A 21028-nucleotide genomic window follows, 5' to 3' on the forward strand; every position below is an offset into this window, starting at 1 on the left:
ATAATAATTTTGTGCTTTCAGGCGGTTTGTTTGCCCTTAGTGATCAGGTCTGAGGACGATGGTAGTTATTCATTTTATAAGTTTCGGGGGCCAGTCAGCGGCCAAATCCACCAAATTCAGGTCCCTAGTCACTACCACAACCAACACTATAGCCCCGATTACGTCGCCAAACCGGACTATTTATATTCATACGGAGTCGAGGATCCGGTCACCGGAAATTCGCAAGCTCATAAAGAGACAAGAGACGGAGACAGCGTTTTAGGCGAATATAAAGTACTGCAAGCCGATGGCATCCTAAGAATTGTTAAATACACCGCCGATGGCACGCACGGCTTCAGGGCCACCGTCGAATACGTCAAACCATGATATGAGACTGCTTTTATGTGATTTATTTTAAAAAACACGAGCCGCCACTGACAAAAAATTCCGATCAGGGTGCCTATGATTCCGAAATTAAGTTGGCTACACTGGTTATAAAACTCAAACATGATGGTCACTTTTAATGCTGATATGGTGTCTTGATTGAGCTTTAGAAAAAATTGTAGTATCTCATAATTTACGAAATTCCCTAAAATTGAAAGTATTGTCGAGTGAAGTCAGAGCCGCCTTGGTCAGGAGTTTTCCTGCATTTGCTGCAGTGTTTGCGAGTGTTATTTTCGTTGTGTTGAATAAAAATGTAAAGCCCATGATTTGTGTTTGTTTCGCGTCTCTTCCGGTAGCCGAGACGTGCGAAATTGCGCGTGAAAAGGATAAAATGTTCGTCGTTTAGATAACTGAAAATTAAATGAAAAAGAAAACGCGATAAAATTTCTCTCCAATGCTATGTTTGATATGGACATAAAGCGCGAGCTAGTTGGTTGTGCATATGCATTACTTCCTGCCCTCGTGAATCACACCGGGCAATAAAACGTTCAGTAAACTCTTATGTAATTCGCAGCAGGACGCAGGATTGTGATCCTTTCGCTATTTCAATGTCAGGAAGTTCCTTGTAATTGAAACAATGCAAGGCCTGAGATGGTCGTTTCGAAACGTCCTGGTTTATTTCCACAAATTTGGGACCCTAACCAAGCAATTTTTCAATTGTCAACAGTTATTCACTAATGGAAAAACATACTTTCATTGGGTCATCTGCTCGTTTAATAGAATGGCTTGTATGTAACTAAGACAGTAACTAAAATCGAAAATGATTACTGTTAAGAAATGTATTCCCAACCAACTTATTTAGATTCTTTTAACTCTTTTGTGATATCTTGTAAGTAACGTAAGATAATTTTTACTTTATTCTGGTTTTATTAAAGTATGTTGGTACTACTCATAAGCAACGTTAATATGTTTCTTAAAAAACATGTTGAATAAGCAAAAAAACAATATTGCTTTTTACTACTATAACTAAGAAGAGTTGCATTTTATTTTGAGCAGTTAGAAAATTACTAATTTTTGTAATCAAAACTAGCCATAAACGAATTCCTGATAAAAGTTAAAAAAATATTTTACACATTTAAATTTTTGAGGAAAAATTATCCATGCAATACCATTTAAAAATGGTTGCTACTTTATAACAAATTTGGACAGGTTTAGGGTCCAGTTTTTTTTTGTTTCTATTTTACCGTAATTATTCTATTTTATTTTTTTTATTAACTTTTTTTTAACTTTCTCTGTTGAACATGGTAAAATAAATCAATTATTTCGAGTTTGCATTATTGTTTTTAAACAATAATCTATTATTATACGAGTTTAATAAGACGTTTTATTGTAGCACGAATGGTTTTGGAGCACGTCGAAGGAGTGCTTCAATAGAATGAGTGCCACAATTAAGTCTTATAAAACGAATGTAATATACGATTTTTTCTACCACTACTACTATTTTTTCAACAGTTCAGCACTGCTAATACAATTCCTAAAAATTTACTAAAAGGAGTTGCACAAAAGTTCTCTTTGCGTAAACTTTCAGTTTTACAATGATCATGCAGAACGGAACCTGAACATGCGTCAACTACAACTGTTTCACTGAAAATTTTATAGAATTCAAATATTTGTGAAAATTTCAGTTATATTTCTTTGTAAATCTTGAAGAGTTTTGACTGATAATATCACAAAGTTCGGAGTAAATTGCAAACAACAAATCAGAAAATCGCATTTTTTCGGAAATGTTTTATATTAACTTGTGCTTTTTATAGCGAAACTTACGAAAAAAATTTATTTTAAAATAAATTTTAAATTAAATTAAATTAAATTTTAAATTAAATTTGATAAAATTAAATAAATTTAATTTTATCAAATCAATGTTGAAAATTGTAGGTTACATAGAAAATGTGCCATTTTTCTTGAATTTAAAAGTGATTTAAAAGTGAATAAATTTTAGTAGATAATATAGTAGATAATTGTGTCAAAAGAAGATAGAAAAATGCTATTAAATCAGAAAGTGCTTTATGTTTGTTTGTTGTAACTTGAACATTTAAGACGTTTTGCATATGTAAAAATTTTTACATTCTAAAAAAATTTTGATAAATAAACAATTCGAAAATTCCGTCTAAAGTTCGTTATTTTGACAATGAACTTTCTCTGAGTATTTGTCTGACAACAGCTTGCAAAAATAAGACAGTGTCCAGTTAGTTTGAGAATGCGGTAATTTTTTCTTTTATTTTAATGCATTTAAATCTTTCTTGTTCAAAAAATAGAATAGAAAATTTTCTCGAATTAAAATAAAATCAATCACCGCAACGTTCAAAAAGTAATTTGTATGGCATACGGTTTATTTTAGGACTGTATGGAAAAGGCGTTGTTTTCAAAAACCAACAAATTTGAAAAATGTGCCAATCGAAAACGTTAATTTCGCTTGTTTTAGTACATTTATAATATTTTCATAGGAAGACTTAATTGATTTAAAAAATGCTTACCAAAAGACTGAAAACAATTTCGAAACACCTAAAATTTGCTAATGATTTAAAAAAAAAATTCACTGACAAAGTTTTTACAAAGTTCTGACGAATGCTTATACTCAAAACAAGAGAGAAACTTCTTAAATTAACTCAGAAATGTAGTGCTTTATCTCATTTCGAAGCATTTAGAACGTTTTTAAATTAAAAATTAAAAAACATATCTATTATTTCAATTATCCGAGTTGGCTTTGCCTATGAAGGGGCCGGATAATCGAGGTTTCACTGTATGCTCAAACTATAAAAATTATTAGTCTAAAATATTCTTTGAATTAGTTACTCTTGAGCTAAAAATGTTTGTACCTATATCTTCTTTTATTTTTATACACAGGGTGAGTCCACTGAAAGTATTTTTTGCTATATCTCAATAACTAACAGTCGCACAGAAATTAACGTTTGCTATTAGTTATATTTTTCTCTAGGTATCTGGATTTTTCTTCCTTTTTTATAAATTATAATTAAAATTAATGAATTTTAATTTTTTATGTAATTAATTAATATTTTTTGTGGATAGTGACATTTTTTACCGATTTTTTGCACAAAACAACATATAAACATCGCTTGTTTTAAAGCGAGATAAGAAATATTTTTGTATGATAATTATAGTTTTGAAATGAGATGCAGTAAAAATATTTTTTACAGACCCACCTTACATTGGTATATTTCTTAATATAATTACGTTAACATAAAAAACAATTATCTGTTATAAAAAAATTAGGCATGATTGTTTTTTTTACTCTGTTTTTTAATTTTCAATAAATGCATTTTTTCTGTGGGTGCATCCGCCCATGTGGCCCCTGCTCTCACACAAGGCCAAGAGGGGGCCACCCCAGGTCAGTATAAATACGCAAAGATTTTCTCTCGTTCTACTAGTGCATTATTCGAGCAAAATGGACAAGGTACCTTGTACGCTTGAATCACCATATTTTGCGAATCCTTGAATTTTTTTTAGGTTTTTTTGGTGGCTTTTTTAGCAGTGGCGGTCCAAACGCTGGAATACAAGGGTTATGGGGGGCACATTTTGGCAAAAGTGGAGCCAGTGGTGAGTACTTTTACTGAAAAAATCTCGTTTGGTCTTATTTGGTGCAGGCCTATCCCAAGTACCATTTCGAGTATGGAGTGAAAGATGGGCACACTGGTGACATCAAGGAGCAAACCGAGGAGCGAGATGGTGATGTGGTCAAAGGCGAGTACTCGCTGGTGGAACCTGATGGTACCGTCAGGAAAGTCCAGTACCGGGACGATGGGCACAGCGGCTTCAATGCGATTGTCACCAGGACGGGGCACGCCGTGCACCCGCACGCCGTACCATTGGGCTATGGGACCTACCATCACTAATTAACACCTAGTTTTACGCAATCATCATGTATATTTGTAATTTCGTTAATAAAGTGTTTATTTTTTTGATACGGTTTTTTATTTCTTCCAATACCGAAACGAATTTAATACAATTTTAAAGTGCTTTGCATATCGTGTTATTGATGTGACGCTTTTCCAATATCCTACATACTTTAAACATATTGGAAACGGTTTGTTATGTGAAAACTGGAGCGAATTTTGTTGCTTTAATAAAGTTTCTCTTTCAGTTTACGACCAAATGACATATGGTAAACAGAATTTTTAGCTAATTGGCGGAATTAACGGAAAAATGCTGGAATTGGGTTAAAATATGTTGTTTAAGCTTGTTTCATTTTTGTGAAAAATAATCCGCAAAGTTTCCTTCAAGCCTGCAAGCACATTTTTTAATTAAATTCTCAATTTTTTGCGAGATTTTGGTAAAACACGCAGAGAACTTATCAAAATAGTAAAAGTTTAAAGGTGTTTTTGAGCTAAGAAAAAACTTTTCAACATTTCGCTATACGGCGACGTTGAAAAAATAATGAGTAATGAGTAATAATTAATAAATTATGTTATAATTTACTTGTATACTGGCTATCCCAGCAAGTTATTGATGAATTTCATTATTGACTATTAATTAAGGAGGGTGCAGAAGCCAATCAGCATTAGTTAGAAGTACTATTAGAAATCAGATAACTAAACATTTAAAAAAATGAATTTATAACTAAAATAGGCATTTTCCTTTGCGATTAATAAATTGCTGCAAATTATAAGTAATTAGAATTAATTAAATACACTTTGCCGTTCTAAATTTTATTATTTTTTGATTCTTTAGCTTGATTAATTACTTTAATTATAAATTTAAATGATAAAACTTTGAAAAGTAAAATATTTAATTGTTATTGAAGGATTTACACCTATTGGCTTCTGAAAAATTTAACAATGCTGTGATTTCTGAACTACAAAGCTACGAAATTGTGACTTACACTAAATGGCTTATAAATCTTCCAAATGTTGAAATAATAAAATTATTTTCATATCTACAGAATGTTTTATAAATGAGCTACAATATAAGGTAACGTTTTTTTAAATGAAGCATTATATATTTTTTCCACTTTTTAATACAGATTTTAATACTGTTTTTGACCTTTTATTGGTCGATTTTTTTAGTTTTGAAAACAGCAGAGATGGACGTATCAACAATACAAGGTAGACAAGGTTGACCTGTCAACAATTACGTCGGCGTCAACATTTAAAGTGATGTCAACAATGTCAACTATGTCAACAATATGAAAAAAATAAATTTTGACATTTTACTGACGGTATTCGCCTATAATTGGTGTATTTATTTATCAAAAAAAACTTAAGGGTAGAAGAAAATTTTTAGAAAATATAAAATATGTAATATAAGATAAGTATAAAAATAAATAATCAAAAATAAGACTTTCAAAAAAACATTAATAAAAAATAAATTTTTTTTCTCGTGTTTATACACTTCAGTCATTATGCCTTTCGTATTAATTCTCAAAAGAATATTTTCTTTAAAAAAAAATGTGACCTAAAATACAACATAATCTCAAATTCTCATTCTTGACCTATTGTTGACATTGTAGACATTGTCAACGCAATTGTTGACACGTCGTGTAGCAATCGACGTCGATGTGTCGACGCTCATCTCTGAAAAACTGTAACTTTAACGATAACACACTTTTTTTAAAATTCATTACACTTGACCCAAGAATAATTAAAAAATTGAGTCAGCTTTAAAGAAGAATTAAGTATGAACTTTATTGCTATGACATGTTTTTCGAGATATTAAAAATAAAAAAATCACTTTTTAAATGGATCACTCTATTATTTTATTTTCGTTTCTATAATGCATTTGTTGATCACGCTACAGATATTTCAATATTAAATAAAAACACTTTAATTTTAGTTGTCGAAAAGTGGAATTTTTAGCAAAATAATAAATTATTATTGTTTCTATTATTCGACTTTTATTGCAGTATTTTTTTAATGAAAATAGATTCTTTTAAAAATTTATTACATCAACACCAAGAATGATAAAAAACTTTAATTGAGGCAATTTAAAAGAAAAAGGTATGAACTTAAGTGTTTTAACATTTTTTCGAGAAGTTAAAAATGCAGTAGACCCTTAAAGTTTAATAAAAAATTTAAGTTATTTTAGCTTTTTAAAAGGCTTTTGTTGATTTCGCAATAGTTACTTTATATTTAACTTTAACATTAAAAATACTCAACTTACAACTTTAGTTTAGTTTCACTATAGTTATTAGCTAAATAATAACCTACTAATGTGACGCTATTGGCCATTATTTGTCTTTTATTACAGTAAAATAACCCAAATTTTAATAATTAGACTGTGGCTATAATTAACATTTAAAGTTAAATATCTTTATATTTTTTATTTATTAATAAAGACACTTTAACTTCATGTTTTTAGAAAGATAACTTAATAATTGTTAAGAAGCTAAAACAAAGAAATAGGGTGTTCTACGTGCTTACTTTTTTTAAAGATATTTATGTTTTAACAAACTTCTGTATTTTCTGAAGTCTTTAGTTGCAATAGGTTAAACAACAAGTAGAGTTTTAAGTCTGAACTTTTCTCTTTGTAATATTAAATATCTTGCTTCTGTAGTATTCTTAGTTTTTGTGTAATAAATTGTTAAAAAAACTGTTTTCGTAATTAAAAAATTAAGGAAAATTAATGGAGTATTTTATTAAAAAAAATAAAAATTTGTATCTCATTTCAGAAACTCCATTTGAAAATAATTTTACTTACACACTTGACTAGTTTGCTCTAACATCCTGTATTACGAAATTTATTTTATTTTTTGGGCTGGCAACACCGATTTGAATAATAATAAATTATTATAGAAAAGATTGTATGGTTGGTTGCCTACATCGCACTGTCTAAATTTTTTTGAGAAATATCCATTTTTCCAAATTTTTCTCAGAAAAATGCTGAAAACTCGGAGTCAACAACCTCGCAAGCCCAAGCAACCACCAAATATTTACTTTCAGTATTTGTTCAGTGGTTATGCCGCTGCTGGCTAGACTCAAACAATCCAAAACACGTTTTCTTCCCATGTATAAATAAGTAAAAAATCCACGTTCGTTTTACCAACTAATTTGAGACTTTGCGTCCTCTGCTTGCCCATAAATCACCCATCTCTCGGGTAATTACAGCATCACCCACAATGGTTCGATTTGGACAGCAGGTGATGTGGCGATGGCGGGGGCGGCGTACTAATGTGATAAGATCAATCAATGTGGAGCGGCGGTTATAACCGCCCACTGGTAATAAAAAACTAGCGTATTTACCACCTCTGACTAATTCGAGAAAAATATTTTATGTCCTAGCGGTATTTATTATATATGAGGGCAATAAAAGGAGGTAATGTGTCGATGTAGGAAGAGTAATCCCGATCAGAAATTTTTTGGGGTCACTAACATTGTTTTCCTTGAGGCGATGATTTTTTTTTTGGTTGGTAGCACGCCAATTTATGTTTTAATTGGTTTGCAATTTGTCGATGGTGTGTTTTAGAGGAGTCGATTGTGGTGAAGTTTTTGATGTTCCACCTCTACTCAGGTAGGAGTTTTAAGATTATAAAGATGGGATAAGAGGCAGCTTTTTGACAAGTTTGTGGTAATGAACTGTGCGGGTCCATTGTTGGAAGTTTAGTGACTAGGGGAGAGGGAATAATGAAGGGTGTGCTGGCGTTGGTGAGTCCTACAGGAGAAAATAAAATGGGTAAAATAAAAAATGCTTTGTGAGCGAAACATTTTGAGAAATGACTGAAAATATTAATACTAATTAATAAGAACAGGAAAAAAGTTAGAAAAATTAGTTTAATAAAAATAAAGCAAATTCTTTTCATAACGTTTAAGAAGCACTTATTATTTTTTAAACAGAAAAATAATTTTCTAAAACTGTTAGGTTTACGGTTTAAAAAATTTCGAAAAAAAAATGCTATCAAAACGTATTAAAATTGTTTGATTTCATGAGATCTTCTCAATCTTATTAAAAATTCTTAATCTATTTTGGTGATTTTTATGTAAGTTTTAACGAAATTTTGTGAAATAATTGAGGTTTTGGTTGAAAAACTAGCTATAATTCTCGAAAAATTCAAACATGTCAACATTTATACATAATTTGATTTCTCGATTTATTTTTTAAGATTTTGTAAAATAATTCAGTCATTTTTCAATACTTTATTTTGATAATCTATAAGAAGCACTTTTTATTTTATAAACAGAAAAATCGCGTTATATGACTAGCTAATACAACAGCAGTGGGCCAAAATAATCTTATTTTTTTGAACTGTTCGGTTTATGTTCAAAAATTTCCGTAAAAAAATGCTACAAGAACCTGATAAAGTTGTTTAATTTCACAGAATCTTCTCAATCTGATTAAAAAATTTAATCTATTTCAGTGTTTTTTTGATAAGTTTTAACAAAATTTTGTGAAATAATTAAGTTTTTGTCTGAAAAAACGAGCTTTAACTCTCAAAAAATTCAAACATTTTAACATTTTTTACATAATCCGGAGATTCAAAATAATCTTATTTTCTTGGACTATTCGGTTTATGTTTTAAGAATTTTCACAAAAAAAATCTACAAAAACGTCCGATTTCGCAAAATCTTCTCAACTGCTTTTAAAAGTTTTCATTCTGTTTTTGTGATTTTTGGGTAAATTTTAACGAAATCTTGTGAAATAATTGGGTTTTTGACTGAAAAACGAGCTATAACTCTCGAAACATACAAACATGTCAACATTTTTAGATAATTTGGTAATTTCTCGGTTTATTTTTTAAGAGATTTTGCAAAATAATTTAGTTCTTTCTTAAAAAAGCACTTTATTTTCATAATCTATAAGAAGCACTTTTCATTTTATAAACAGAAAAATTGCGTTATATAACTAGGTAATGCAACAGCATTGAGCCAAAATAATCCTATTTTCTCAAACTGTTCAGTTTATGTTTCAAAAATTTTGGCAAATAAGTTACAAAAACGTGCTAAAATTGTTCAATTTCACAAAATCTTTTCAATCTTATTGAATCTTCTCATTCTATTGTCGTGATTTCTGAGTAAATTTTAACGAAATTTTGTGACATAATTAGGTTTTTGGGTGAAAAATGAGCTATAACTCTCGAAACATAAATGGTGTCAACATTTATCGGTTTATTTTTTAAAAGATTTTGCAAAATAATTCAGCCTTTTTTTTAAGTAAAGCACTTTATTTTTATAACCTATAAGAAGCTCTTTTCATTCTATAAACAGAAAAATTGCGTTATATAACTACGTAATACAAGAGCATTGTGCCAAAATAATCTAATTTTTTCAAACTGTTTGGCTTATGTTTTCAAATTTTCGCAAAAAAGCTACAAAAATGTGCTAAAATGGTTAGATTTTACAAAATCTTCTCAATTTTCTTAAAACTTCTTATTCTATTTCGGTGATTTTTGGGTAAATTTTGATGAAATTTGTGAAATAATAGAGTTTTTGCTGAAAAAGAGCTATAACTTTCGAAAATTCAAACATATTAATTTTTTTTATATAATTTGGTGATAAGTAAATGTAGAAATTCTAAAAATTTTTACTTTATTTATATTGAAATTTTACTAAACAACTGCTTTTTGGTTGAAAAATATGCTAAAAGGTTAGAATAAGACAAACTAATCAAGTTTTTGTTGTAGTTCAAATACGTAGGTACTTAGGATAAAACAAAAAAATGTGAAAATCTAATTAGCAAATTTAAAAGTTTTAGTAACTTATTAACTTATTATTATAACTTGAACAAGGAAGCAAGAAATTGAAATACAATTGTTTTTTTTTTTTTCTAATTCGTTCCAAACTAAGAAAGTGGCAAAAAATATTTAATGTACCTACTAAAACTCTGAAACGGTTGAACCATTAAATAATTAGTAGGTTTTTTAAAATTTTGTAAATACAATTTTGCGATGATAAGTGTTCTTTGTCTTTGAATCAGTAAGTCAGTAACTAATAAATAAGATTAGTAGGTAAATAAAATTCTGTTCTTTAAAAATAACTACAAAACGCAATGACCTTAAGATTTATTGCTCTTCTGTTACGAGAACGTTGGGAAAAACATTGTTAAAATGTCGTTTCTGGCTACTGTGGTATCTTTTTTTCTGACCTGACCTGACCTGTACAGGGTGAGCCTGCCATTATGTCAAAATTAATGAATTAATTTGTATTAAGTCGCTGCACAAAACAATTATTATGTATTTTGTTATTAAACAAACGATATTTAAATGTTGCTTTGGCCAAAAAACTTGATTAGGTCCATTTTTCAACGTATTTTTTTGCACAAAACATCATTAAGCATCGTCGTTTGTTTTAGAATAACTCTAAAAATTATGTAAAACGTATTTCAGTATTTTTAATTTTAATAAATTAATATTTATTATAAGGAATTGTAATTGTGTGATTATTAGTTTCCGAGATATAGTAAAAAATACTTGTAGAAGAGTCACGCTGTAGTTACATCATCTAGCTTGAACAAAGAGAAGAAGAATAATTTAGTTCGTTTTTATTTATTCTTTCAATTGTTAAGTAAATTTATTCTCAGTTTTATGTTAAAATTAAAATTAATCTTAATGCATTGTTAAATGTTAATTTGCCATTAATTGATGATCATGTGACCAAACTGAACCCAATTAAATGCTCTCATTTGTGTAATTAACTTTTAAAAACGCATAAAATTTATTGTGCTGTCTCTAAGGCATTCCCGAGTGCTGTTTACTTTTTTTTCTTACTTAAATTCGATATTTTGCGGTTTTTACCTGTTTTAAGTAATTTTTATTGTAAAAAAACTTTAATTTTTAGCATTGAATTTTAATTAGATCTTGAACAAATATTGTTTTATTGTTGGTTCTGCGTTTTCGTTTGAAATATTGTTTCCGTAATTAGATTCTAATTTGAGAGCCCAAATAAATATGTTTTGATTTTGAAAGAATGAGCGTTTTTCAGCGGTTTTTTCCAATTAGCAAAAAAACCAGGTGGGTTTTCACTTAAAACCCGTCATTTTTTATTTCCTCGAGGCATCCACCTCATATTTAGATTTTTTCCCAATTAATTTATTCAGTAATCCGATATTCGCCAACTTCTCAATAAAACTCGCCAACACAAATCAGACATTTACGTCTCAATTACCTCAAATTTAAACGAACTTCGACAAATTGCTGGAGTACATAAACTTAAACCGCCCCCGCTCCCCACATTACCATAATAAAGGTGTCACGCTATAATTTTCCACCGAAATTTATAACCGATAACTGGCAATAATCGAAATTTTCGGGTGGGCCGTGCCGACAATTTAAATATAATAATGGGCGAGTGAAAAAAATTTCAGTTGATCGTTTGGTTGCGCTTATGCGCTCCTGCCGCCCGATTATCCTTGGCGGACTGGAACAGCTATAATTACCGGGAACCTTCAGGGCCCGGAACTTACGCCTTCGGCTACGACATCGACGACTCCGGGAGTGGAAACGTCCAGTTCCGGAACGAGGAGCGACATCCCAACGGGACGGTGACGGGGAGTTATGGCTACGTGGATCCTGAGGGAAGGGTCAGGATTGTGCGGTATATAGCCGACCAGAGGGGCTACAGGTGATGGGTCCCGGAGTTTTGTGCTGGATATTGAAGGGTTTTTCAGGGCAACGGTGGAGGAAGGGCCGGATTTGTCGATGCTGAAGCCGCTAAATCAATTTCCGGGGTTTCAAGGATATCCGCCCTATCGCTTTTACTTCCCACACAATAATTTGTAACAATTTATTTATTTTAATAAAAGTATTTTATTTATTGGTACTCTTTAATTACGAAGGTAATGTTAAGGTTACGAACTTTATTATTTTTAATGCTGCTATTAAAATAATTGCGCTAGGCGCAGTGGCGTAACACTTTGTTACAGTCATTTCAAAACTAAAAAGTTATCGTTGTTATTTTATTATGATTAGAGTTAGGAGACAAAATTGATGCAAAAAAATTTTGCTTTATTAAGTCAATTATTGATAAAAAGACAAAGAAAGAAATTTTAAGCAATTAATTTAAAAACAGTAACTTCCGGCTCAACGGCATGTCTAAAAAAAAGAAGAAATGTAATTTTTGACTTAATTTACTGATTTCTCTCCAATTTTTTTAAAAAAATTTTGTAGACTACATAGAGTACGATCGCTCGTAAAAAGCGAATTAATAGCATTTTCGCCACAATTCGATTTACGATTTTTTTAATTTACTTTTATCAATATTTTGCTCAATGGTGTCTGGTAGAGAAATGCTAACAAAATATAAAGGTAAAAGTAGTAAAAAAATCTGTGTACTGCTAAATAAATAACGGATTTTAATAAATGATATGTAGAAACGTTGTCTTATAACAATCGTGTTCCAAAAAAATTGATGAACAATAAAAATAAATTATTTTTGAAACGGTTTTTTATGAAATAGTTGGCACATCTACAAATTTTGTTTTTTTTATAAATTTTATTTTTTTAAAATTAAAGAAACTGCTTGGCTGTGATAGATAAATTTAAAAATAAATTATTCGTCTATTGTGTTAGCGAAAGACTATTTTGTGTGAAACATAAAAACATTAAAAAATAATGAAAACTGAAGAAGATTAAGAAATGTCGGATAAACTTCCGTATGGTGATAAAAGACGTTCAGTTAAGCACAAAAATAAAGTCAGTTTTTTTTCAATGAGCTGTTTTTGTATATTTTTTAATTTGTTTTTTTTAGCAACAATATCGATTGTTGCTCTTTTGTTTCCTAAGATGTCTGATTTAATTTATTGTCGAATTTAAAAGTTTTTGATTGTTTTTACATCATTAGACATTAATTCTTGATTTTTTTCAACATGGATTTGTTTAATGTTGCAAGAGCTATCGTTTCCGCTAACTAATGTCAAAAAAATATGATCTGAAACATCAAACAATTAACTTAAATTTTAACTTTGAAGAGTTATAACTCGTGAAAAAAGGCTCAAACAATGTTTTTAGTTTTTTAGTACCTGAGAGATTGTACGGTACTTTTGAATCACTCTGTATGTTTTGAAACTCTCTGACTGAAGAAAACGCCAAAAAAACTGAGAACAAAAGGCATTTTTGATTGTTTTTACCGGTTTAATAACAGTTTGTGAAAAAAGTGAGTTTTTATTTCACAAATGTGTGTAAGCTCTTGGAAAACGCAAAAATTTTACCATTAGCCAATAATTTCAATAATAATTTTAGTTTAAGTATTTTGACTTTTTGAAGAAATATTAAATGTGCATGATGATCTCTGGTAAAAAGCAAATTCTACTATACTTTCGACCTTAATTGATTATTTTTTTTTATTTTTATCAAAGTTTCGCAAAATAGTTGCTTTTTTGGACGATAAATTTTTAGATATAACTTTTGATTACAATAATTACCTTTGGGTCGACGACGGGCGGGTTAAAAGTTAAATATGGACTATTTTGTCTTAAATTTATTTTTTTTTTGATTTAAGAAGCATTTGTAAAAAACTGCGTTTTTTTTTAAACAAATACCTGCAAGATTATTATTATTGGCTCCGAAAGATACAACAATTTTTGAAAAATTTACATAATATGCGGTGTAATTTATTTTTTAACATTATTGGCACTCAAAAATTTGTTCTTGAGTGCTTGTCAAGAATAGCAAACAGTGATACACAAATTCAGTTATAAGTTATCAGTTATAAGTTCACAGATAAACAATGAAATTCAACGAGTTTAACTTCTTGTTTACACTAAAAGCATAGTTTTTTATTATAATCTTTAAAACAGAGAGCTTACCTTAACAAACATTTATCATATTTACAATACTTTACTGATTAACTCAAGCTACTTCTTCAGAATACCTTAAAGTATTAAAATGGATTGAATTATTTTTTAGTGAGAAAATTATTTAGCGACAAATAAATTTTATCAAAAGTAACCAAATTTTCAGATCGAATGTCCACAAAAGGGAGTGTTTTTTAAGCATGTAGCCTTTGATTAAAAATATAGTTTTCTTTAAAAAAATTTGAACATTGAGTTACAATAATGCAAAAGGATTCAAATTACTTAACCACTTTTCACAGTTTGGCAATAAATAAAAATTACCTACAACAATGTTAGTTATTTCGTCGTAAAAAATTATTGAACGAAATATGAAAGAAAAAGAATAAAAAATAAAAATAGAAATAAATTTCTTTACACCGAACTTCAATAAATTTTCTGTTCCTCATTATTCTGTACGTAAAATATCCTGTTTTTATATTGATACTTCCACATCTAATTTTTCTTTGCGTTTTTTTTAATAATGTTCTTTATTGTAATAGTATACATTTGTACAAATTGCTCTTGCGTTTCGTTTAAACTTTCGGTAAAAAATGTGGTAAGTTGTAAATTTTTGTTGTAAATGTAAACTTTTAGTACCGTTAATAAAGGTTATTATTATTATTATCATTATTATTATTATTATTATCCAAGAAAACCATAAAATTTTAACTAAAAATATATTTGATTTCGTTGTTCTTCAGCTATCATTACATCTGGTAGTAAAATAAAATCACTTTTATGATCTTGTGGCGATTGCAAGCTTGACAATGACCTAGGTTTTTGCAAACGTCCCTTTACAATGAAAAGCCTATTAATTTAACTTAAAATGCTCCTACCGTTTCGATAATAACGAATAATTCTTACCACCGTTTAAAAATTCTCTTTGAACAAGCTTTTTCTCTGCATATAATTTGCTTTTAGATACTAATTGCTTTTTGAAACTATTGCAAATTTTATCATAAAATATTGAAGTAAACAATTAACTGGAAAATTGCTAAAGACACGTGAACTCTAGTTGTTTTAATTTTTAATAAATACAAAAATAGCCAAGAGAATTGAAATTTTACGCCTTGATAGTTAATAACATCATAATCAGTTGCTAATTTTATATTTTAATTTATTGTAACACCCATTTAAACTACAACAGAGCCAATTTTGCTAACGAAACCCTCATGTAACTATTCCACTTTTTTTTAATAAAATATGAAATTATATGCTGCCAAACTTTTAATGCAAGTAGACTTAAGAAAGTTACAAAGTGTTACATACTAGAAATAGCTGTTTCTTCATTTTTTGAAATTCATTTTCTACGTTATTACAAGTTATAGTTATTGAGACATGAACGATACTTCTTCTGATTATGACGTTAATCCTGTTAATAACGTGGATGCCGAATATGCAATACGCTGAATCTAAAAATATTTGAGAAAATATTTGAAATCTATATAAAAAAATTGCATTTTACCTGAAGTATTAAAGCTCTGTTCACTGCTAAAACCCCTCCTCCTTTTATTTGAACAGGAACTTGCACCTGCATCAACCAAAACAGGATAAACTTGCGAATTTTTAAACTTCTGGTTTCGTACCAATTCAGGTTGTAAATTTGTGTAATCAACCTATCAGCCTTAAAAAATAATGTTTTATAGCAAAAAAAAACAAACAATTATTTTGTGTTAGGCACCTCAATTTCTATCTCACTTCCTGGGATACATATCATAATAAGCAAAGTGTTCATTACAATTGCAACAAGTATACTTTCTACAATTTGGGTTAAATTAGATGACCTATAAAATTGTTTGAGCAATTGAAATAAATAAAACGGAAATTACTTGTCAAAGATTACAAACAACGGTATACAAATTCCAATTATAGTCAGAAGGTAAGTACAAACGAAAAAATTGGAGTACATTTTGTTAATTTTCTTTAGTATACTGAAACACACCTTGGAAAAATGACTTTGTAAGGTAACAATTTTACCTCAATAGGAACTTGTGGTGTTGGCAGCATTCCTTAACTCTCCTCCAAGACGTCTCATCGTCTTGTCTTTTAAGGTCAATAGATTCAATCGCTTTTTGCAAAAGTATTAACTGTGATTTAAGATTTCCGGTCATTATTATGTACAGACCATCGAAAAGCGGGGTGTATGTCATGCTTTCAATGTAAAATATGATTTGTAAAACATAGATAATTTTTTTGGCAACTGGCTGATTGCCAGGAATCCAACAATCTTGAGGGAGCAAAAGCTCCTTCATAAACAAAGGTGAGAAGCAGCGTACGATTATGGACGCAATCCCACTTATTATAAAACATTTTAGTAACAAAAAGCAAAATTCCATATTTTTTCGTAGCCTTGATTCGGTCTTTGTCCCAAAAAGACCATAATCCCAAAATTGAGAGTGCTTTTGAATGACGTCTTCAAACGTTGAACCGTATTGAATTAACACGGTTTTTCGAATACACATCTAAAATAGGTAGCACAAATTTGAGAAATCCTAAACGGTTAATTGATGTACAGATGCAACAATGCAGATCGAGGTAAAAACTTCGGTTATTTCAAATATGTTGGCATGCTTGAACCAGACATTAAGGTGCACCATAACAAACATAATTAACAGCAAGGGGTACAGCACATACAAAGATAAAAATTTTAAGAACGAGTTACTTGACACCCGCAAGCCACTCAGGTCATACAAGATCAGACACAAGTGTAAATAATTATGTTGACTGGCATCAAATGCCATTGCAAATTTGTAAGATTATTGCAATTTTGGTCAATATCCAATTGAACTTACGATAAAATGAGACAAGAGAAAAAAATTCTCGTTTTATAATTCCTGGGTCCCTATTCATGACGTGTACATAATATACCATTTAATTACACATCAAAGAGAACGAATTCCATTTTTAATGATTGATCATTACCTTCATTACATCGATTACAAAAAGTTTTTATGACCTCTTTTACTGAGTACAGTGGAATCTCTATAAGTCGAACCTCGAACGTGGAACCATTGCGCATGCACATTGGATTAATTTCTTCACTTTGTGACTACGATATTAAATTTTTATTGTTTCGTACGTGTATATACAGAGTAAGTCAGAAATACGTGTATTAATCTTAACAGGTAATCGAGCTCAACAAACAAAGTATTTTTTTATTTGTAACTTTTCAATAAAAGTTTCGACAATTTACTTAAAATGTGTAAAAGAAATGTGTAGAATACCCGCCTATGGATACAAAAATAAAAGTACCGAACTATTTTCCATGTGATAGAAACGGACAATTTAAACAATTTAAAACAACAATGAACATTGTTGCTGTGTATACAAACTAATTATTAAACACTGACCAGCTTTTTTGCACAAAAGAAGGGAGAAAAACGATAAAAGTAATAAATAAAAATGTTATATAGAAACGTTGTTGTACTTGATGAGTTTTATTATGTGGTAAAACTTTCACTCGTATTTCTGATACACTCGGTATAAAATTGGCCACTGGATATCGAATTTGTTTTTGCAAGGTAAAGTCAATCAGAAATTTGTCGCTTCAGAACAGTTTACTTCAAATTTGAGGTTTTTGGACGTTTTTCTTTTTGACAAAATTTAGTGAAACAAATGTGTTCTTTTCTGAAAAATACAGTTTTTGACTAAAAAATGCACAGAAACTTTAATACAATGTAATGTTGAGCTTAATTTACTGTTTTTTTTACAAAAAAAGCTTGAAAAACGGCGCAGATTTGACGATAGTTTGCATATTTTTATCATGTTTAACTAAAAACTATACATTTGGTGCTTTTTGGGTGATTTATATTGAAATTCAGCAAAAATTTCTATTTTCAGAGTAACAAACATGCAAAAAGTTGTAAAAAAAATAAAAACAATGTCATTTTAAAACCGAGTTTTTTTTATTTACAATTCTCGAAATATGATATATGATATATGACTTGAAAATTCACCTTAAATGCTTGAAAATGCGTTACCTTAATTTAGAGAACAGTAACTTTTTTCTTGAATTAACAAATATTTGGAACCAAAAATAACTTGACTATTTCATTCCGAGATAGGACTCATTTGAGATAAATAAAGAAAACTTGTATTTTTTTAGAGATATTACATAGTATAATACAGACTAAACCAAAAGTAACGCTCAAAAGTACAGAGTTATTTTTAATAAAAGTAATCACATTATTTTTAATTTTTTTAAATGTCAACCAACCTTTGTGATTGCCGTTTTAGATACTACACATCGTGCATCGTTGTCTAGAGAGTAACCCAGAGAGTAAGTGTAACAAAATTTAAATAAACAAATCAAAAAAAAATTAAGAAAAAAAATAATAAAGCTAGTGAATTTTATTTTTCTAATTTAGGTTTTATATTAAGTGTTTTTATTCCATTTACATAAAAAAACATATAAAAAACAATTGCCCCATACCAAATAAAATTAGAACAAGAAAATAAAGTAAATTGGTATAATAATATTGGTATAATAATGTTGGTTGTCATAAAAATGATCTTACAACTCAACTCAAAAAGTATAGACGTCACAAATATTACTATGATGCCAAAATGTTGCGTGTAAAAAAATTAAATCGACTTGCTCGAGGAGTTTTTTTGAAAAACGACTAATAACAAAGATGTGACTTTTGTGCGTCACTTTTAATTCAGTTTGTTTATTAGCAAATTTCTCTCATTTTACCATACTTTTTTCAAAATTTTTTAGAGAAAATACTAACTTGAATATGAAATATGCTATAAATTTACATTTATTTATGTATATTTCAAATTTAATTGATTATTTTTAGTTTGTTCATTTTATAATTGTCAAATAAAACAATATAGGAATATAAAGAAGCAATATTCCATATAATAACAATAATAATAGTAAAAACACTTTATTTGTATGAACAAAATAGACGAAGTTTAGATGAACAGTACGGCTGCTCTTCCACTCAAATCTTACACAAAATAAAAGTTAGAATAAAAGAGAAAATATAAAAAGAAAATAAATAAACATAGCAAAAAAGTACAAAAAACCAGTTTATACTTATGAAGTTATGACCGTCTTTGTTCAGAAAAAGTTTGTCAAACACTGCTGACTTGAATCTAGGATCATTTAAATTCCAGATGTGTCGTGGTATGTTATTAGTTATTATTATAATCTTAATAAGCTGCACTAAAATAAAAGTTATGATGAGCGATGAGCCACATTATGACTTTCCTAGCACATAAAAATGATGGCTCTATAATTAATTTATTAACTTTTTACTCAGGCTTAGCAAAATTTTACAAAAGCATGTTTTTCTTTCAATAGCTTGCTTAAACACGGCTTATGAAATCCATGAAAAATTTCAAAAATCTTTAATTTTTTAACAAGTTTTGAGATTTTTGAGTTTTAATTTTTGGCGACATTTTTCTAAATAACTATCTAAAAATGTGTTTATCGACTCAGTTTCGTGATTTTTTGAGAAATATCTGAAAATAATGGAGTTTTTGGTTAAGCAATAGCGCATTTTCGGTGTGTTTTTGATTAAATTTTATAGATACAAATGCAGAGAATAATGGTATAATATTTTATGAATCTAAGTTCTTCGTCGTTTTTCTATGAAAATTTTACATCTTCTATTATTGTCATTATTAATATCCTGTTCAGCTCTTGAATTTACGGAAATTAGTCGCCTTACAAAAAACTTAATTTTGACGTATTTAAATGCTCGACAACGGCGAAAATAAGACAATTTTTCAATGTATACGGCTATTTTTTGCACAATTGTTTACATTCGTCCAATTTTGCACATATTATTTAAACTCTGTAACTTGGGTTTAAATTAAGAAAGCAGTGTGTTACGCCACTGGATTGGGGTGATAGTTCGGCGAAGTTGGAAAAAATCGCTTTTCGTTGCAATAATTCGACCTTATTTTCACAGGGCGTGTCTCGATTTCTGATACGAAATATCAGAGTTGTAATTAACTGTTGTACTGTAGCAAATTGTCGCCATTTTTTTTCTATCAATAATAATGCTTGAGAATTATGACATGACACTTATTGTGTGTGCCAGAAACTGGGTCAAAAGTATAAAAAAATAAAATTTATTTAATTAAAAACAAGTACAAAAATTTGGTTAATGGTGGTGGGGGTGCGCCGCATGTCCTTTCCTTTCCACCACAGCGTTGAACCCGCTTTTCTTGGTGGCCGTGTAATGGACCACCAGGATGGTACCATCGGGTTCATGGAGAGAGTAGGAACCCTTGACTACGTCCCCGTCTCTGGTCTCTTCCTGCGACTTGATATCGCCGGTGTGTTTGTCCTCAACTCCGTATTTGAACTGGTATTTGGGGTGGGCCTAAATAAATTTAATAAAATAAAAAAAAATGAAAAAAAAATTTTTTTAATGTTATTAAATCAAAAAATGTGATACTTACATAGTGGTGCTCTTCTTCATGACTTGGGGCACTGTGTACCAGGACCGGAGCAGCGTGGCTTAGAGTTAAACCGGAACTTCCAAGTCCGGAACTTAAACCTCCGGAGTGCCCTTGAGTGTAGGAGACGTACGAATTGGCATGTCCTTCGTGTCCTTGGGCTTGGACGTAAACGGCCAAAAGGGCAACAGCTAAAATCTGAAACCTTTTATTGGAAAAAAATCACGTCGTTGTATTGACTTACTTTAGAAAACATTTTTTCTTTGGTTGATTGAATTGAACTGACTTGATACGATTCTAGTGTGTCTTTTATACGAAAAATACCAACCATTCGTTTTTAGGTAATTATTATTTAACTAATTAATTGTGTAAGAATTGAGTGATTGGGTGAAAAGAAACACAATTTAACAGTCGTAAAAGTTATGTAATTTTATTGAAAATAGTTGCATGAATTATTCAGCCAAGTTCAAGTGCA

General features: G+C 29.6%; 5 protein-coding genes across 6 annotated transcripts in view; 3 read left to right on the forward strand and 2 right to left on the reverse strand.

Moving 5' to 3' along the window:
• LOC103312922 (cuticle protein 8) overlaps positions 1-1502 on the forward strand; it is a 66111-nt gene extending 64609 nt beyond the window's left edge. Inside the window, exon 2 of one of the 2 annotated variants that reach the window (XR_010334179.1) lies at positions 22-1502. Coding sequence is in view for 1 of the 2 variants with exons in the window: in XM_008194789.3 (XP_008193011.1) it covers positions 22-366 (345 nt within the window). In the remaining variant the exon portion in view is untranslated. The remainder of the gene's footprint in view (positions 1-21) is intronic. The other variant, XM_008194789.3, reaches the window with a different exon arrangement.
• A 2194-nt stretch (positions 1503-3696) lies between these two features.
• On the forward strand, positions 3697-4343 carry LOC657101 (cuticle protein 8). Its single transcript, XM_008194788.3, has 3 exons — positions 3697-3835; positions 3889-3978; positions 4026-4343. The coding sequence occupies exons 1-3, from the start codon at positions 3725-3727 to the stop codon at positions 4272-4274; spliced, it is 450 nt and encodes a 149-aa protein (XP_008193010.2). The 5' UTR covers positions 3697-3724; the 3' UTR covers positions 4275-4343.
• Positions 4344-7860: 3517 nt separating this feature from the next.
• Positions 7861-12112, forward strand: LOC103312921 (larval cuticle protein 1). Its single transcript, XM_008194787.3, has 3 exons — positions 7861-8018; positions 11671-11927; positions 11974-12112. The coding sequence occupies exons 1-3, from the start codon at positions 7998-8000 to the stop codon at positions 12083-12085; spliced, it is 390 nt and encodes a 129-aa protein (XP_008193009.2). The 5' UTR covers positions 7861-7997; the 3' UTR covers positions 12086-12112.
• Positions 12113-15360: 3248 nt separating this feature from the next.
• LOC107397893 (uncharacterized) lies at positions 15361-16900 on the reverse strand. Its single transcript, XM_064356655.1, has 7 exons — positions 16650-16900; positions 16114-16598; positions 15966-16067; positions 15818-15920; positions 15723-15760; positions 15602-15667; positions 15361-15548 (listed from the first exon to the last, which is right to left on the reverse strand). Exons 1-6 carry the CDS (start codon positions 16875-16877, stop codon positions 15646-15648), a joined length of 978 nt encoding a protein of 325 aa, XP_064212725.1. The 5' UTR covers positions 16878-16900; the 3' UTR covers positions 15361-15548; positions 15602-15645.
• Positions 16901-20207: 3307 nt separating this feature from the next.
• Positions 20208-20946, reverse strand: LOC656936 (cuticle protein 19). Its single transcript, XM_963430.3, has 3 exons — positions 20798-20946; positions 20557-20751; positions 20208-20477 (listed from the first exon to the last, which is right to left on the reverse strand). Exons 1-3 carry the CDS (start codon positions 20882-20884, stop codon positions 20256-20258), a joined length of 504 nt encoding a protein of 167 aa, XP_968523.3. The 5' UTR covers positions 20885-20946; the 3' UTR covers positions 20208-20255.
• Between the last annotated feature and the right edge of the window lie 82 nt (positions 20947-21028).

The sequence above is a fragment of the Tribolium castaneum genome, chromosome 5 (assembly GCF_031307605.1).
Source record: "Tribolium castaneum strain GA2 chromosome 5, icTriCast1.1, whole genome shotgun sequence".
Classification (NCBI taxonomy): Eukaryota; Metazoa; Arthropoda; class Insecta; order Coleoptera; family Tenebrionidae; genus Tribolium; species Tribolium castaneum.

Coding starts and splice junctions, on each gene's coding strand:
- LOC657101 (XM_008194788.3), top strand. CDS start 3,725: ATGTGGCCCCTGCTCTCACACAAGGCCAAGAGGGGGCCACCCCAGGTC. Junction 3,836..3,888: donor ATTCGAGCAAAATGGACAAG/GTACCTTGTACG, acceptor AATTTTTTTTAG/GTTTTTTTGGTGGCTTTTTT. Junction 3,979..4,025: donor TGGCAAAAGTGGAGCCAGTG/GTGAGTACTTTT, acceptor TATTTGGTGCAG/GCCTATCCCAAGTACCATTT.
- LOC103312921 (XM_008194787.3), top strand. CDS start 7,998: ATGAAGGGTGTGCTGGCGTTG. Junction 8,019..11,670: donor TGAAGGGTGTGCTGGCGTTG/GTGAGTCCTACA, acceptor AAAAAATTTCAG/TTGATCGTTTGGTTGCGCTT. Junction 11,928..11,973: donor GCCGACCAGAGGGGCTACAG/GTGATGGGTCCC, acceptor AGGGTTTTTCAG/GGCAACGGTGGAGGAAGGGC.
- LOC656936 (XM_963430.3), bottom strand. CDS start 20,884: ATGGTTGGTATTTTTCGTATAAAAGACACACTAGAATCGTATCAAGTC. Junction 20,752..20,797: donor AAGAAAAAATGTTTTCTAAA/GTAAGTCAATAC, acceptor AAAAGGTTTCAG/ATTTTAGCTGTTGCCCTTTT. Junction 20,478..20,556: donor ATGAAGAAGAGCACCACTAT/GTAAGTATCACA, acceptor AAATTTATTTAG/GCCCACCCCAAATACCAGTT.
- LOC107397893 (XM_064356655.1), bottom strand. CDS start 16,877: ATGGCATTTGATGCCAGTCAACATAATTATTTACACTTGTGTCTGATC. Junction 15,761..15,817: donor GAAGTGAGATAGAAATTGAG/GTGCCTAACACA, acceptor TTATTTTTTAAG/GCTGATAGGTTGATTACACA. Junction 15,668..15,722: donor CAAATTTACAACCTGAATTG/GTACGAAACCAG, acceptor TGGTTGATGCAG/GTGCAAGTTCCTGTTCAAAT.